An 18172-nucleotide genomic window follows, 5' to 3' on the forward strand; every position below is an offset into this window, starting at 1 on the left:
GTTTTCACTTTATTACTGTCTGTGTGCTTCATAAATACTTTCACTTGGTTTCTAAGTTAAACCTGAATCCTTTTGTGCCCAGCTACCAGAGGGTTAAGCACAACTTAATTTAGTGACCTTATCGGTTCACCTTGATGAGGCCTGCGGTTGTTGATTGAGTAGGGCTTCACCCCCCTCAAGCAACAACCCAATGTTCAGTGGTGGGTGTCAGTGCTTGTATCTGTGCAGTGCCATTCAGTAATTTTGTGTAACACTAAAATCTCATATAAATAATAAATAACTTGATACCAGATTCTCCTTGAATGGCTATTTTGCTTTTTCAAAGCTCACTTCTATTCCACTTGACTCTGTGCACCTGTGACTCTGCTTGCTGCAAGCATAGAGTTTGAGCTGAACAGCCTTTAGATCTACACTGTGCCTGAGGTCAAAGGATTCTGTAGGGAGAGGCAGCTCCCAACAACCAAGAGCTCCAAGAACCAGGAACTCCATAAGGCCCTGAGGACCTGAAACGAAGCCTGTCTGTTTTTGGCTACAGCATAGGAGGAGGTGGACATTGAAAAGAGGCTGAAAGTTGGGACGATAACCCCCTGGCCGTGACCCCAATGGGGAGAGGGAGTGAGGTCCCCTACCATATTTAGACAGGCAGCAGCATACTTCCCACAACCTTTCCCAAGAGGTGCTGGAGGATAGGAAGGCAGAGAGAGATTTCAGGCTGCAAATAGCTAAGCTGAAAATTGAGGTAGCCATGAACAGGCTGCTGCAAAATTTACTCCTGCCACTCCAGCAAGGTAATGGAAGTTGCAGCTGTGGGGCAGTAAAGTAAGTCATTTTAATGGCTGTACAACCTGATTTTGAAAAGGTACATGCTCAGTACTTGCTTTAAAAAATTGCTCCAACACCTGATTGACAGCAAGCTAACTGACCTCAGGTAGCTTGCAAGGGAGGCGAACCTCTGAGTCAGCACCAGAGTGTCCAAGAAGGTATCGTAGGGTATCCCCGTAAGGGTAGATAAGGTCCCCAGCAGAAGAAAGAGGGGGGGAGACAAAAATAAAAATAAAGTGTTCTCCATAGGCCTTCAAAATAGTTCTCAGGGTATCCAGTCTCAACTTAGGGCCTGGTTTAGATCTTGGTGGAGAGGAATACCGCCCGTAGTATCACAATCCGATTATATCCTATGGGGATTGTAATACGGCAGACAGGATAACCGTAATGTTTATGACCAACTATTTCATCCACTGAGATCTAACTCAGGCCCTTATTCAGAAAAATAATGGATTCACTGATAAGTAGAGGGAAGTTTATCCCCTAGCGCTGTGAATGATACTGGTATGGGCACATGAAGGGAGATGGCAAGTGCCCCAAAAGGGCATCACCCACCCACGGGTGGGCAGTCCCCAGGGTTTGCCAGTGCAGCTCTTGGGGGGTGGTTTAATTTGTTTAGGGAATAGAGCAGAAGTTACCCTAGTGTTCCTGTGTGACAAGAAGATGGTGCTCAAAACCCGCCTGCTTTCCAGTATTTCTAAGGACAAGCATTGGGTCACCATCAATGGGCAGATGGTGGAGGCTCTGAGGGACATAGGTGCCAGTATGACTACTGTATGGTGGCATCTGTAGTCCTCAGAGCGGGTAATCCTCAGAACATTCTACCAAGCTGTAGTAGTAGACAACCTTGAGAGCCATTACCCCGTGGCTCTAGTACCCTTTGAGTGGGGGTACCTCAAGTTCCCCCACACCCGCACAGGTAGCTGTAAGTTCTGCATGCCTGGATATTGTCTGCAAAGGGATTGACTTGGAGCACACTATCTGGAAGGAAGAGGAGCTCAGGTCCCACCTTGAGATGTTGGGACTCCCTGACTGGGTCCGTCTGACCACAAGATCCATGGCAGTCTGAGAGGGATGTCAAGGAGAACTGAAGCCTGGAAGACTGGCCCAGGTAACTGCCTAAAGGAGGAAGGACAAAGGGTCCACAAAAACCATTCTCTGAGACTCACACAGTTCAAGAGGAAGCTGAGTCTGAGGTCAATGACCCAGAACCTACAGGGAAGACATTGTCCCTGGGATACCTGCCTGATCCAGCTGGATAGCAAGTTGAAGGTGGGTCCACCAACAAGGAGGAGTTCTGCAGAGCTCAAAAGGAGTGCTCAACTCGTGAGGGTTTGAGATGGCAAGCTGAGGCCCCTGCAGCTAGTATTGCCTCTGAAAATCACCTGATCTACTGGAAGAATGACCTTTAGAGTGATCCTAAGGTTCCTGAACCTGGGACAACCTGAGTGCAGGTGGTGCAAAAGAGTCTTTTTCTGGGTCTGTCTTATGTCATAACCCTGGGTGGGGCATCTGTGGCATGACAAAACCTTTGCCACATGTGTCACCCACTTTATTGTCAGAGGATGAAGACAGCCTCAGATGTATTATGCAGCTCATGTACCACCTGCATCCCACCTTCCAGGGGAAAACAGGAAAAAAGCTCAAAGCTCCTTGGTTCCCTTACCTGTAGTTGGACCTACTTTAAAAGAGTGGGCATTGAAATTGTCAGCCTCTGAGCTCCAGAACTGCCTTGGGCAACAGGTTTAGCCTGATTTTGGTGAGCCATGTGACTATATACCTAGACCACATCTTTGAGGACTATAACTGCACCTGCAGTGGCTAGGACCCTGATGGGGATTTTTAGCCCTGTGAGGTTCCCCAAAGAAGTGGTGTCTGACAAGGCCACAAACATCTTATCAATGTACATGAAGTCAGTGTGGGTTGAGTGTGTGGTTATTTACAGGTTCTCTATACCCTATCACCCTCAGAACAATGGGCGTGTTAAAAGGTTCAACAAGGCCGTTAAAGGCATGATTATGGCCCCACCAGAGTCTGTGAGACAGAAGTAGGACGTAGCCTTGCCATGCATCCTTTTTGCCTGCAGGGATGTATCACAGAAGGGAGTTTGGTTCAGTCAGTTTGGGGTCTTCTGTGGCTACCCTGTTAGGGGATCTCTTAGTCTGGTGAAGGAGGGGTAGGAGCAAGCTTCCAGGAAGCCACCCCCCAGGATGTAGTCAGCTACATGCTGGCTCTCTGAAAGCAGATGCAGCACTTCTGGAAGAAGGCCTCTGATAATCTGCCAGGCAGCCAGGATTTAATGAAGCTTTGGCACTCTGGTTTAGTTTCTGCCTTGCCAGAAAGTGTAGGTTAAGGAGCCAGTGGAGCCCAGGGACTTCCAAGACCACTGGTCAGAGCCTTATTAGATGAAGGAAAGAAAGGTGGAGGTCATGTACCTAGTGGACATCAAGACCCTAGGAACCTCTCAAGGGGTGCTATATTTTAACCTTCTCAAACCACATGCTGAGTGGTCTGAAGTCACCATGCTCCTGGGGACAGATGGTGGGGTGGTAGAGGAGAATGAACATCTCCCCGACCTCCTATCTTCCAAGGAGCAGAATAGGTCATTGGAAGGCTTCAACCTCTCCCATATCCAATCACAGAGCAACAAAGGGACTGTCACTAGTTGCTGGGGAAGTTTGCCTCTTTGTTCTCCATTACCCCTGAGCTTACACATTTGTGTACTCCTGACATTTATACTGAGGACAGCATGCCTGTGAAGAACAAATGAACCTGCTGTCTGACAGGGTGAGGGTTGGCATCAAGAAAGAAGTGTCCAAGACAAAATATGGGGTTATTGAACACTCAAATAGTAAGCGCTCTAGCCCAGTAGTGGTGGTACCCAAAGCCGCCCCACCTGGAGGCTCCACAGAACTCTTTCTGTGTGGATTTTTGGCTGACTGAGGGGGCTAAACAGAGGTCTGCATTCTCAACCTGAGGGCCACTTTCAATTCAGGGAGATGGCTTTGGGTTAAACAATGCCCTTGCCACCATTCAGAGATTGATCAACAGGATCTTGGCTCGGATTGAGGCTTTCAGTGCTGCCTACCTAGATGACACAGCTATCTTTAGCTCTAGCTGGGAGGATCATGTGTTCCACCTCCAGGAGGAGCTTCAGGCTAAGCAACAGGTAGGCCTGACTATCAAGGCCTGCAAGTGCCAGATAGGCAGGAAACTGTGGTGTATCTGGATCACCTAGTGGGGAGGGGCGAGGTACAGTCTCTCCAAGCTAGGATAGAGATTATGCTGCCCTGGGAGACCTCCTGGGGTGAAAAGCAGAGGGGGGGGCGATTGTCCACTCACAGGCAGGCCACCACCCTCTTGGATGACCACTTCCTGGGAAGTGTGGCCAAAATCAACCCCAGGAAGCAACATTCTTTAAAAATACAAAATGAAACTGAATTTTGGAGGTTAGGTCTGGCTGAGTCCACCCACTGGTGTGGCTAAAAAAACCTATCACCCCCCTTCCCGCTCTCCCGTAATGTAATCAATAGGGAACCTGGTTGTCTGGGGCTGCAGGAAATGGAGGGGGTCCAAATGTCCTTCTCTCCTTTGAAAGCCAGTTGGCTGCTCTCCCCCAATCCAGTTTCACCATCTGCTGAGTCAGATCTCTTCTTCCAGGCAAATTTTTTGTCTTCAGTTCAGGCCACTTAACAGTTTATCAAGGCAGCCTGGCCAGGCTGCCAGAGGCTGGCCAATGAGAGAAGGGCACTGCAGAGCTGAAGTTTGCAACTTTCAGCTAGAGTTCTAAAACTCTTTCCCTGAACTAGTTATATTGAATTCAACAATGGCAAATTGTTGCATTCATTATAAAAATCAGTTTGATACCAAACTTGAAATATCTAGCGCCTATCAGGACTTTATCAACTAAAATAAAGTCTCCCATTTTAGCCTATAGAGCCCATTCACTACAGTGAGGGAAAACAAAATTGGCTATTTTACTCACTAGGGTTTATAAAACAATTTTTATAAGGTCCCTGCCTATAGTTACATAGCACCTAGCCCTAGGGGCACTTAGGGCACACCTTAGGGGTGACATATGTAAAAAAATAAGGTAGTTTAAGACTTTGGAAGTACTTTTAATTCCAAAGTCGAATTAGCATGTAACTTTAGTTTAAAAGCAGCCAGCAAGGCAGGTCTGCCTTTAAAATGACACTGGCCACCTCAACAGTACACATATGGCTGCTCTATCTATGCTGTGGTCCATAAACCTACATACTCTACCATATACTAGGGACTAATAGGTAGGTTGATACTGCCAATTATATTCCGCCTAATTTGCGTATCCACTTTACACAGAGCACTGGCCCTGGGACTGGTAAGTAGTACCCAGGGCACAGCTAAGAGTCAGTATCCACCAGTATCTGTCCAAAACGTTTGGGAGTGACCAGGGCAAAAAGGAGAACTTTCCTGTAATCTTCATACCATCATGACCCTCCAATACAACTTGGGTTTTAGCTTCAATGCCTAGAAATCGCACTTCATTCCCAACAAGAGGATGTCTTCATTGATGTGGTGCAAAGCAACACCCGTAACAAGACTTTCCTTGTTATTAAAGGATCATGGATATTCAGGATTTGATTGAGATGTCCAAATTCAGGTTCCTATCGCAGCTATGCAGTGCTTGTATCTGCTTCGCCTGATAGCCTCATGCATCCTGCTGGTACCAGATAGAGAAATCTATTTGGCTCAGGTACAGATATTCCAATCTGATCTCCTGTGCTTGCATTGGCAGGTGTGCCTCTCGCCCCTCCCTGGTGGGCTGTCCATTCACTCATCGCAGTTGCAGGCAGCCATGATGTGGTCATTAGGCTGGAGCACTCACCTCAGCAACATGTTGGTGCAGGGCTTTGGTTTGCATCAGAGCAGAGTTAAACATAAATGTGTAGGAGCTAAGGGCAATGAGTATTACTCTAAAGGCCCTTTTCACTTCCATCTCAGGGAGCACATCCAACATTTATCTTACAAAGTAAACACCATCCACCATATCAACTTGTAGGATGGTGTGGGACCCTGAACTATGGTTGGAAGGCTTTACCTCTTCGGCATCTTCCAAGTGGCTGCCACAGTGTGGATACACACAGTTGAAGCCAGATGTGTGGTTGTACTGCATCACCCCAATCAACTGCCCCCTTTCTTCACAGGATCATGAGTGGGAACTTCTTCAAAACTTTGGACATGATGTTTTCCAGACTCAGATGTCCACAACTGGGTCACTTTGCCATTGCACAGAATAGGAAGTGTTGTCAGTTTTGTGCCATATATATACTTCCCTCTGAATGCCTCCAAATTCAATGGATCACTGGGCCTGCTTTACACATTCCAGCATTCCAGCTGGCTGCACTGTAAAATGTCCTTTCAAAAGTATGGAAAGACCAACTCAAACTAACCTTGATCATCCTAGTTTAGGCAAGGACTATTTGGTACACCTCCTCATCCTCTTTCACATGGAATGGACCCGCTTTCACAGAAGGATGGGTGGGTTTTCCACCCCAGTCTTTTGGCCCAGCCACTTCATGCAGGGAGATTGGGCAGTGCCAATTAGGGACCTCCTTACCAAAGAGAAGAGGCAGATGTCATGTTAGATGCCAGGAAATCCACTCTAAAGTATTTTTTTTGTGAGTCACTGGCTTGACTCTTGTTTGGAGTCTGAAGGTTTGAATCCAATCAGACTTGTCTTTCTGATATCATGCACTTGGTACTTTCCCTTCCCCAGCAGGAATTGTCAGTTGCCTCCATAAAAGGATATTTTGCTGTATTGTCCACTGTCAAGTTCCTACTGGATTAAGCCTCTCTGTATAAATCTTCTTTGGTGTTCTAAAAGGTCTACTCTATTTATTTATTTACCCAGCATTTATTGTTCCACAGTGGGATTTGAATTTGTTAATGTTCCTTAAGACTTCACCGTTCAAACTCATGCACAGTTGCCCGGTGCTTTTACTGTCATTCAGGTGGAGTTTGTGACCTTTCACTGTACCTGCACTTACTTCTTCCTAAAGGTTGTGTCTCCCTTCCAGATGAGTAAGTTTATCATTCCTTCCTTCTTTCCTCCTTATCGCCGCACCGAGGGGAAGGAGTGACTGTGTAGACTAGACCCCAGATGTGTGGTTTATTATTATATTGATTGCACACAACAGGCCAGAGTGGAAGATCAGTTCTGTGTGGACTTTGTTGGCCCCAAGAAGGATAAAATGATAACCAAGCATGTGACCTCATGCTTAAAGAACTCTTTACGTAAAGATCTGTAGTGCCTGCTCCACTCCACGGGGATCATTAGCTGCTGCTCCCACTCTCACCAGGGGTGTCCCTTTGTCTGACATTTGTTGGTCGACCTCTTGGTTTTACTTAAATACATTTGAGAAACATTATTAGCTCATAGCGCATATAAGAGGGGATGGATACTTTGCCAAGGCTGTGTTGAATAATTAATATTGCTAATTGGCCTTAGTTAATCCCACTTCCTAGGGGGAATTGCATTTGTTAGGTTAGCAATCTGTGGCAAGAAGTATCCATCAGACGAAATCGTTGCTTCCCATTGGTGGTGATATTTACGGCAGATGCTATATCTTCCTGAAGATTTTTCACTGTCCTCCATCCTTCTTCTGTGATATGTTATTGCTGTTACTAATAAAATCCCAATATAAGCAAATGTAACTTTTGTTGATATTGTCGCTGTTGTTAAAGGTGTGTCAGTGCCTCAACACAAGCCTTAATGGGACGCGGAAATTTTTTTGAGAACTGATTAAATAGTATCCAGATACAGTCATATTCGGGGGCGTCCAAAGCCCTGGCTGAAGCTGAGCTGCATCACCCGGTGGTCCTGGAGAGCTACTGCTGCGGAAACATTTTCCGTATCCAATATGGTACTTGGAGGATATTCATGAAGTGTGAAATCTGCAGTGAGATATAGCACTACTAAAAAAATCATCGCTGAATATAAGTAAAAACATTTATTCACAGAATTACAACTATTCAGGACATTTTTTGTGAATTTCTTAAAGTGGGTAAAATGTAGGTGTGAGCTATATGTACCTTTTTTGAGCTTCTGTGAATCTGGATGACTGTGAAGCAAAAAGGCAACGCTGCAATGTAATGTGCTACTGAATTCTTGAAAACCCATTGATGCAAATCTTCCAAAGTCAGATGCAAATTTCTGACATTGAAGGGCCTGATTCACAAAGGTAACCTTACACTTTTGTGTATGTTTACGATTCTTTGCTATTCACAAAGGGATTTACGAGTAGTAACTTCACAAATTTGGAGTCTCTGCTAATAAAAAGGCCTATTTGTTTATGTGCAGAGACTCTGTACTTGTAATAATACTACTGGTGAATCCCTTTGTGAATAGCATGCAGTCGTAAACTTACACAAAGGTGTAAGTTTACCTTTGTGAAAAGGGCCAGTGGGTAGAAGAGCAGAGGGTATCACTTTGATAGGGTTTCTTGGTATGGACAAGAAGCGTCTCCTTATGAGCACTCCTTTAATTCTGATGGGTCCGATAATTTAGGTTGGCAGCCTCATCTGAATCTCAAGGTCTGCAGATTTATAAAAATGTGGAGATTTTCTACATGAAACTTCTCTGTTTTTAGCAAGCAAAAACGCGAGGAGGAAAATCAGGGCAAAAGAGGAATTATCTGGAGGTTCTAATGTTGAAATTCCCAGGAATTCCTAATTCCATTGAAGCCAACTTAAGGACAGCCGACATAAAAATTGGGCAGGCGGACCTTTATCTTAGCCGTATGGTATGTATACTCTGTTGCGATGGAGCATACACATACCACTAAGTCATAAATCAGCCCCTAAATTTGGCATGCCGCAGTCCCTCGGTTTGGAGGAGATATTGTTCTCTGCCCTTCCGACGGAGTGCACTCCATCTGCCAAAGTCTAAATCAGGCCCTTAGTTTAAACCTATATGGCTTCTTGTTACAGGAGAACTAGGATAATTGGAAAATAGGCAAAGTAAAATCATTGACATTCCAAATCCCTGCTCCCACGCCACTGTCTCGTGCTTTTTATACCCCTGTGATCCACACTTAGCTTCACACTGAGTATGGTAGATTTAGATGGGGCATGGATATTCTCCCTTCCTACCTCAGACCTTAAAATAATTTAGCCTTGAATAAAAATGCCACATGTGACAAATAGGAGTTACTTAAAACCTCCCCAGACTCTCTTTTTCACGCTATAGATTCTACCATGCCTGTGCAAAAACAGTTGAAATTGGTTGGGTTGTAATCATGACTATTGTTTTTTTCTGAATTTGCTTCTGATGTTTTTATTCCCAACAGCCCATGCCGGATGAGAAGTGATTATTGTGGACCTTGAACGCTTCAGTTTTCTTGTTACTTGATGACAGACTTCGCAAAACACCCTGTGATAAAGGCAGCAGGACCTTTCTCCATTCTTCAGTAAATCTCCCCCTTCCCTGCGGAGTCTCCAGGGACAGCACCATTGATTTAGATCATAATATGACAGTGGGAACAGCAGTACTCATGCCTTGTAAAGGGGGCTTCCAAGGTTCTTTATGTGTGCAATTCATCTGTAGTAACGCCTGATCACTACCTCCACTGTGGCTCAATGAAAGACTCTGATATTATCCACAGTATTTGCAGTTATTTGAGCAAGCCTACAACTGTCTGGAAGCTGTGGTTGCATTTCTTCATTGTAAATGTTGGGTGGAAGCAGTAAAGGTTTGTCATCAATACAGCACAGTTCCCTGGTCCTTACATGTGCGGCTTGTTGCATATCCCTTACAATGTGATGTCTGGAGTAATCTGTTGAGGATGAATACATAAATGGGAAGCGACCCTTTAGAGTTTGAGGGGTAAGTTTATCATAGTGTTGTGTCACCCTTGCACCAAACAAAGGGCGCAAGGGTGATGCATCACTACAGTTAGATTAATCGAGCCATGCAAGCCAGCATTGAGAGGCCCTGAGTGGGTTGATAAATCTAGAGTAACGCAGCACAGAGCAAATCACTGCGTTGGGTTACTGTGCCCTAGAGAGGTGTTCCGTGGGTGGTACGTGGGTGTTCCCACGCATCCACCCATGGATTTTGGTGTACTTCCCGATTTACCATTACTGTAAGACCTAGGAATGTGTCAAAATGCTATGCCTCCCCAGGGGAGGCATAGGAGGAGAAGAAATATCTTTATTTCTCCTTGTTTTTTTCCCTTTTCTATGAAAGAGGAAAATGCCTCAGAGGATTGTTTTTGTGCAGGAAGGGGCCCCTTACTGCACAAAAACAATCCTTTCTGCAATGCAGGCACCCTTGCACCATGGCATATGGGTGTCTGGATTGGCACTAAGCAGCAGCAGTTTGTTCGCCAGCTCAAGGAAATGTCAGGAAAGTGCTGTATAATGTCAAATATGGCACATTCCTGCCATTTCTCTTTCACGCAGCACAACAAGGTGGCTTGCTGCGCTGCATGAAAGTTTGATAAATTTGCCCCTATGAATGCCAGTAGGACCTGAATGCATGTGTAGGATCCTATACATTTGTTTTTCACCTGTAATAATTGAAGTTACATCCTGCTAAAGAAGCTTTCCTCCCAAGACTTACAACTTATAGATTTTTACTACTTTATATACAGATGAAAACACAACTCAACACAGTCGAATCACTCGCAAGTGAGAGACAGTTTTTCTATGGTTCACAGCAAATTAGGGATGTTTATTAGTACTTTCTTAAGACACATTGTATAACTGAATAGCAAAGATTTAGGTCCAGAGTCACAGTATAGCAAACAGAAAACTACCCCACAAATGAGGTTTAGTACCTTGTCCATTCACCAAACTGTCAGTATGCCCACTCAATTTAGAGTCAGGCCAATTGGAATGTTTCCAACAGCGGTGCCCCGATGGCTCCGCAGTTGGAAAATTCTACAGAGGAGGTTTTGGTGCATCATACCTTCCACTGTATTTAGTGCAGATTGTCTGATGCATACTGTCCATTTGGGACCTCCCGCCAAACACAAACTACCATTTGGAGGACATGATAATTGGCCACTAGGAACAAATGTATGATCTTAATTTTTATAACAATAAACATGATTGCATTTCCTTCACTTTGTCCTTCATATGTAGCAAAAGCCTACTAAAAGTAGCAAGGAATATACTAGACAGCATATGTATAGTTTCAGAATTACTGCATGAACAACTGAGAGGTGACATGGTAATGGAAACCTATAAACAAATACATAACCAATAAAATACATCTTGTTCTACATAATTTTTGTTTTCATGCTGTGTGGCTTACATAATAAAACTATGCCCAATAAGTCAAACACAAACCATCTTCCTTATGTACACCTGTGCAACAAACTGGAGACGTGACCTAGCAGTGAGCTACACAAACTAGTATATGGAGGATATGATAATTGGCGATTAAGGGAAAACATTCTTACGTTTCATAACAACAATGATTGGCTTCCATTCATTTTGGGCTTCATGCAGCACAATCCTACTAAAAGTTGCAAGGAAGCCCAAAAAATAAAGTACACTGCATATGTAAAGTTTCATATTTACTACATGAACAACTAAAAGACACTTTTATGGTCAATTGATTATGTATACTGTTGGAAATGGTCCTCTCTACAGGATCACCCCCAAACGTGTTGCCTTCCTCCTCCTAATGTGTGCTGGATTTTTGCTTGTTGTCCTTCAGCCTCTATGCACTTTAACACTGCTAACCAGTGCTAAAGTGCTTGTGCTCACTCTCTTAAACATGGTTTGTTTGGCATACACCTGATTGGCATATTTCACTTACATGTATGTCCGTTGTAGAGTGGTATAATATATATCCAGGGCCTGTAAATTAAATACTACCAGTGGGCCTGCAGCCCTTATTGTGCCACCCACTCGAGTTGCACCTTCTAACTTGTCCCAGCCCTGTCATTGCAGCATGAAGGCAGTGGGCTACTGCCATGTGGACTTGGCATTTAGAACCCCTTGTCAAGCCATAAACTCCCCTTTTATTACATATAAGTCACTCGTAAGGTAGGCCTTAAGTGGCCCATAGGGCAGGGAGCTGTGTAATTAAATGGTAGGACTTGCTCATAGGGCAGGGTGGTGTGTAATTTAAAGGTTTGACATGTACCTTTTAGATTTAAATGTCCTAGTAGTTGTAATTCCTAAACCAGAGGTGGTAGATATATCATGTTTGGTACCTATGAACTTGTAATGAACAGTAAAGTTGGATTTATCATCACAAGTTTGAAAATGCCACTTTTAAAAAGTTGGAATTTTCCTGCCCTTAGCCCTCTGTGCCTGAAACGTGCCTTAGGTCACATGACTGGGAGGGACTTTGTGAAATCACCTCAGGCAGTCACACAATAGGGGGTTAGCAGAGCCTGATTGGTTGATTAACTGACTTGATGGGGGGCGGAGCTAAGCATAGCCCACTTGCAACTGAATAGGCTGGGCTCTGCCACCACACAATAGGCTTAACAACCCTGTATTGTCAGTGCAGCCAGCTAGGAGACAGGAAATTCCTAGAACTTCAGAGAACCTTTCTGAAAACTTCATCCAACTTCTAGGAGCAGGGCACTAGGGTATAAAAATAGGGCTCTCAGACCTGCTCCTCAGTCCACTACTGGAACTGCTGAAGGACTCTCCCAGGACTGCCTGCTGTTGAGACCTGCTGTGCACTCTTCAAGACTGCTGCTAAACCTGGGAGGACTGCTTTGCTGCCTGAAGCCTGCTTGGAGCGTTCAGAGCCCAGCCCTACTGTACAGCATTGCAGCACCACCTGTACCCAGGACTGGGCTTCGGAAGTGACTCCAAGGGTTAGTTTAGTTGGTTTCCTGTTGTAAGCTATAGGGACATAATAGGCTCCCACCATCTTAGCAATACACCTTTGAAGGGGTGAGAGGAAAAATCTCTTCTTGTCCAACCTCCCAAAATATCTACCACTATCACAAAAGGGAAGAGAAAAAACAGTAAATTCCCCGCCCCTACGGGCGGGCGGCTACCTGTAAGAAAAACTGCCCTCGCCCACTAATTGTGCCATGCTTCATCATTGGGCTTCTGCTAACACACTCCTACATAGTCCCACGTTGGAGTGGAGCAGTAAGGGTGGGGAACAAATCACACTACGCAACAACACAAACAAAAAAGGGGATCTGAACAAGCAACAAAACATTAAACTGTCTCAAGAGTATCCCCTTCCTCAATTTTACTAAAGAATCCCCTAGACAGGACTAAAAATAGACCCCTGGTGGTGACTTAAAGGATACCATTGCCTGTTCATCCCAGTACCTGTTCACCAGTCAACATGTTTCAGCCGTTTCTGTTGCCCCTCAGGGTCATTCGGCCTTCATCAGGACCTTTGCGTTCCCCATTATTTCTATCCCCTACCTGTCATGAATCAGGGCTTTTAACACTCTGCGTATCCAGGTACATTTGTTCCTGTTTGTATACACACTTTGAGTTATCGAGTTTCCATTAGGTCATCTTTCAACCGGGAGCCGGGTGGGAGCACCACCCTGTAGTCACACATTCATCAATGGACCAGTGCCTCCTGACATGCCACCTCCGGCTCTGTCCATCTTAAACCTGCACCTGGACCCAGCCTGAGTGAGTCTTGAACCCCCAAGAGGTCTCAATCCATTCCTTGACCCTGGGTTGTAATGATAAAGGAACCCAGGTGGCCAATTTTCAAAACAGAGGACTTGCTATTTTGACTTGCCATGGTGCAAGGGTGCCTGCATTGGCGCTATGCTGTCAATTGTGCGCCAGCACTGAGGAAAGTACAGGGATGCGTCATATTGCTGTAAATACGACACATCCCTGCATTTTCCTAATAGCACAGCTCGGCGACGCAAATGGCTTGTGGCATCAGGCTGTGTCATTATTTGTAAATAGGCCCCTAGATATCTCTAGACTAATTAGTTTCAATAGAAAGGTTCTAATTGAAGAGCAATAATCTTTGTGAAAATCTTATAATCAATGTTCACTGAGTAGATAGGTCTGCAATTTTTACAGTGTCTAGGATCATGACCATTTTTTTTTAACTAAACAAATAGGAGTGTCCTGGAGTGTGATGTTAGAAGTTTTGGTATTAAAAAAGTAAGCAAAAATGTCCAAATGTTTAAATAATCAATGATTTGAAAAGTACACGTACAATTCAATTGTAAAACCATGTGAGCCAGGTGCTTTAGCTTTTTCAATCAAGGAAAATGTTTTATGAATGTTGTCAAATTAAATATATTTTTCTATGGATTGAAAATCATGGCATAGTAACATGTTATTGGAGGTGTAAATACTTTAAATTTCTGTGTGATCCTTTTTAATTTTCAAATAATTAACTATTAGCTTACCAGTTCTGTTTTAATCTCCATAGTAGTGAGAGCTAGATTTAGGAAGATATCAAGAAATATTTCCTGTGGCTGATTAGTATTGAATTGTAATTTGGCTTTTGTGAAATCCTCTAGACGTTTTGGAGATTTTGAAGTACAGTTAATGTGCTCAAGGCATTTAATATTAGATTTTTAAAAATCGTAAAAAAATGTTTTCCATGTTTTTTATTTATGAGGGACGAATTGAATGATAGAATCCCTGGATGCTCGTTTAAAAGAATCACACATTGCGTGAAATGGCTAATCAAGTGTTGTATTGAGCAAAAGAAAAAATATTCAACAAAAGAATAGACAGATTGGGTAAAGGACTGGTCAGAAAGCAGAGTATTATTACATCTCCATCTTCAGGAGCTTTTTGAAAGAAGAGCAAGATCCATATCAATAATAACTGGAGCTTGATTGGAAAATAAAATTGCTCCGATATCTGCATATAACGGTTTCACAATAGTTATTTACTCCGAATTTTTTTATAAATTCTAGCTTAGGAGCCTTGAACCAGAGAACAAAAGGTATATTCTCTTTTGTCAGGATTAACTATCCTCCAGGCATCATTAAGTGATCATTGAATAAGTGCATTTGAAAGCTGATTCTGCATAGAATTTGGAATTTATTTAACTTTAGATTGTCAGTCTACTACTTGATTGCAATCACCACCAAAGAGCAAGCTTTCATCTGCATATTCCATTAATCTAGAGGCCAGAAGAGTCCCAAACTTATTTTCTGTTTGAGTAGGATAATATACATCAATTAATGTAATGGGGATATTATTAATTTCAAATTTACCAACTAACCATCTGCCTTCGGTATCATTTTATTGATAAAAAACATATTTGTTTAAACATAGAACAACTTCAACATTGTTCTTCTTAGAGACAGGTGTAGAGAAAACACTACCAACCAAACTTATTTTTAATTTCTTAGATTCATATTCATTTAAATGGGTTTCTTGTCCAATTTCAATTTTAAGTTCTAGTACTCTCTGTCTTTTATTGCGATAGCCACGCCACTTGATATTCCAAGAGACTATTTTAAGTACCATGTGAATAGAATATAAAAACATAGGTAAAGATTATGTACTAAACATTCTGAATCACGGAAAGAGATGGATAATAATTTCTGCAAAGACCAAGTGAAAAAATAGAAAAGAGTTATAGGATTAGATTGATCAGAAGATGAGAAAATATTGAAGTAAAAAAGAGATAAATGTGGAAGATAAGGTAAAAGAAAGAACAGACATAGCATTGAATAAGAAGGAATAAACCAAACAATATACCTACAGGAACATAGGGGTGGAGGAGCCAAAAAACGATGATGATGCATCTTTACATCATGCGCGGTCTGGAAGAAGATAACATAAAATACATAGCTAGGACAAGAACAATATGGTATGGAATGTATCTATAAGGAGAAGAAACAAACAATTAAGATCATGAAGGCAATTGATACAGTTAATAAGTACCTTGAAGATGGGAATAAATGATTAGGGCATTATATAAGACAAGCAAATTAAGCATAGAGGGAGTGTGAAGTTTCTATAGCACCTTCTTTACAATTGTCAATGAATTGGTTCAGTTTCAAGGAATCATTTTAGGTCATGGTTTTATTGTTGTATGTAGCATTAGAAAGGCATGGATGAAATAAGCCTAATGTAGCAATAACAGATCCAAGGGCCGCCCACATGTCCACAAATTTCTTTTGGGGATTAGCAGTACATTTAGCAACATCTTGTACAATGAATAAATTGTTAGCAGACCATGAGATGATCTCCTTACATTTAGCAGATAAGATGATATTGAGAAGATCTGTATATTCCAGAAATAAAAGTATGACTCTTCTGGGTTTGACAGGCAATAATGGGGAATGACGTTTTGGAACTAGTCTATGCGCTTTCTGTGGTCATTTCCCTCAAATCTTTCTGTTAGACCTTAAATCCTGAGAGTATTTTTTCTGTATCTATTTTCCAGGTCTTCTGTCTGTTTTATTAAGAAGAAAAATATCTTGTTGCATGAGATCAACTTTTTGAGTACAATCCTGAAGAGTACTTACATGTTGTTTTACTTCAGCTTCTCTCTTGTACATATGAGACCATTTATCATCCAAAGATTGCAGTCTTTTAATAGTCTCTTTCAAATTACGTTTTAAGGCGCTAATGTCCTCAAGTAACAATTCGAGGAAAATAGAGGGAGAAGAGCTAATGGGAGGAGGAGGATCTATCATAGGCCTTTCCGTTGCATTAACATTTGAGGAAATACCAAATTTAGAGCCAGATTTACTAAGCTTTTTTTCAGTTGCAAACAGCCCAATTTGCAGAATCGAGCCATTGTTGACAGCAAAAATGCTTTTTCAAATGTACAAAATGTGATTCAGTAACATGTCATAGAATTGCAATTTGCATTTGAAATTCGGTATTTGGAAGAGGCATATTTTGGGTGTGCATTCCAAATACCAAATTTGTATGATATATAATGCTATTTTGCTTCTCAATTCCCATTACAAAACAGTAATGCTTTACCACGAGTTTAACCCATTCACAAAGGGGAAGGGATCTTTGAGACCCCTTCCTCATTGAGAATGTTGAAAAAAATATTTTGTAAGCCAAGGCAGTGGTGATTTTCGCAGTTTGCACCGTGCAAACGGCTTGCTACATCTGGCCCTAAATTCTGCTCCTATGGCTCATGGTCTCCTCATGTTGCCCGTATGAAAGACAAATACAAAGAGCAGCAATTAGATTTGTGGAAAACATTGCCCAGGGTTGTTTAATTCAGCAAAGTCCATGCCTGAACTGCCTTTCTGAGAGTGTCAATAGGAGAGGAATTGCCCAAAGGAGCAAAATGCAATATAATAGAAAAAGGATACTATCACTTTGAATTAAATATTATATTTTTGTCGTCCATGTTTTTAAAAAGTATAAAAAAATGTAAATTACACTTTTTGAAAACTGTTTCTCAGAAGGCAAAATTGCAGTAAATGAAGAAGTCAAAAGGAGCACTTAAATAAACACAAGCCAGGTCAAACAATTAATTTCATAGAACAAATGACAAATATGAATGGAGAAAACAATTATTTTCAATGTGAATGCCTGTGAATAGAAGAAAAGAACCATAATCATGATATTTAAATGTTAATGCGTCCAGGAAATAAAACACTTCAGAAAACATTTAATAGTCAAAAGGTGGCACCATAGTTCTATGTTTAGAAGAGCCTCTTGACATCGGATTAATTAAATTCTAATTAGAAGTGTGTTACATGCTATTACACTTGTAATACAGCAGACGGGATATCTGCTATGTTTGTGACACAGTATCCTGTCCGCAGAAATATTCATCAGGCCCTAAATTACTTAAGTTCAGACTGAGAGCTGTTGAAATATTTTTGAAAATGAAATTCTCAGGAGCGATTTAATTGTTAAGATGTCACTGTGCTATGCAGTAAGCAGCCTTAAGGCATGTATATTTCATGAAGAAATGTCATTCGCATCGCTCTTGCTCCTGTCTTCTTGCTTTAAAACCCATTTTTTGGGTGCCTTCTGCTTGCTTTTCCCTAGTTTTCACTGCTTTCTCCTTGCTTCTTTCTCATATGTTGCGTGCCTTCTCCTTGCTCTTCCTTCTTTTTCACTGCTTTCTCCTTGCTCTTTCCTCCCATTTTTTGAGTGCCTTCTCCTTGCTTTTCTCTTGTTTTCACTGCCATCTCCTTGCTTTATCCCACATTTTTGAGTGCCTTCCACTTGCTTTCCCCTCATTTTTACTGCTTTCTCCTTGCTTCTCCCCCCATTTTTGAGTGCCTTTTCCTTCAGAATAGTCCTCAAGACATGGCTGTTAGAATGAGCTTCTGGGACCTGCAAGAACCTGGATACCCTGTTGGTGATTAGCCGCGCTTTACACATCCTGGTTGATTGATTGATTTCCAGACAGAGAAGAACCCCGGGCTGTGATGAAACGTTAATGAAAGGCAGC

The 18172-nt window shown here is 42.4% G+C and overlaps 1 protein-coding gene across 1 annotated transcript in view; it reads left to right on the top strand.

The window, feature by feature from the left end:
* Positions 1-14089, top strand: part of LOC138246829 (uncharacterized) — an 83513-nt gene extending 69424 nt beyond the window's left edge. The window contains exon 34 of the mRNA XM_069201585.1: positions 9150-14089. Within this exon, the coding sequence (XP_069057686.1) occupies positions 9150-9170 (21 nt within the window). The 3' untranslated portion in view covers positions 9171-14089. The remainder of the gene's footprint in view (positions 1-9149) is intronic.
* Positions 14090-18172: the final 4083 nt, after the last annotated feature.

Source organism: Pleurodeles waltl, chromosome 7, assembly GCF_031143425.1.
Source record: "Pleurodeles waltl isolate 20211129_DDA chromosome 7, aPleWal1.hap1.20221129, whole genome shotgun sequence".
Lineage (NCBI taxonomy): Eukaryota > Metazoa > Chordata > Amphibia > Caudata > Salamandridae > Pleurodeles > Pleurodeles waltl.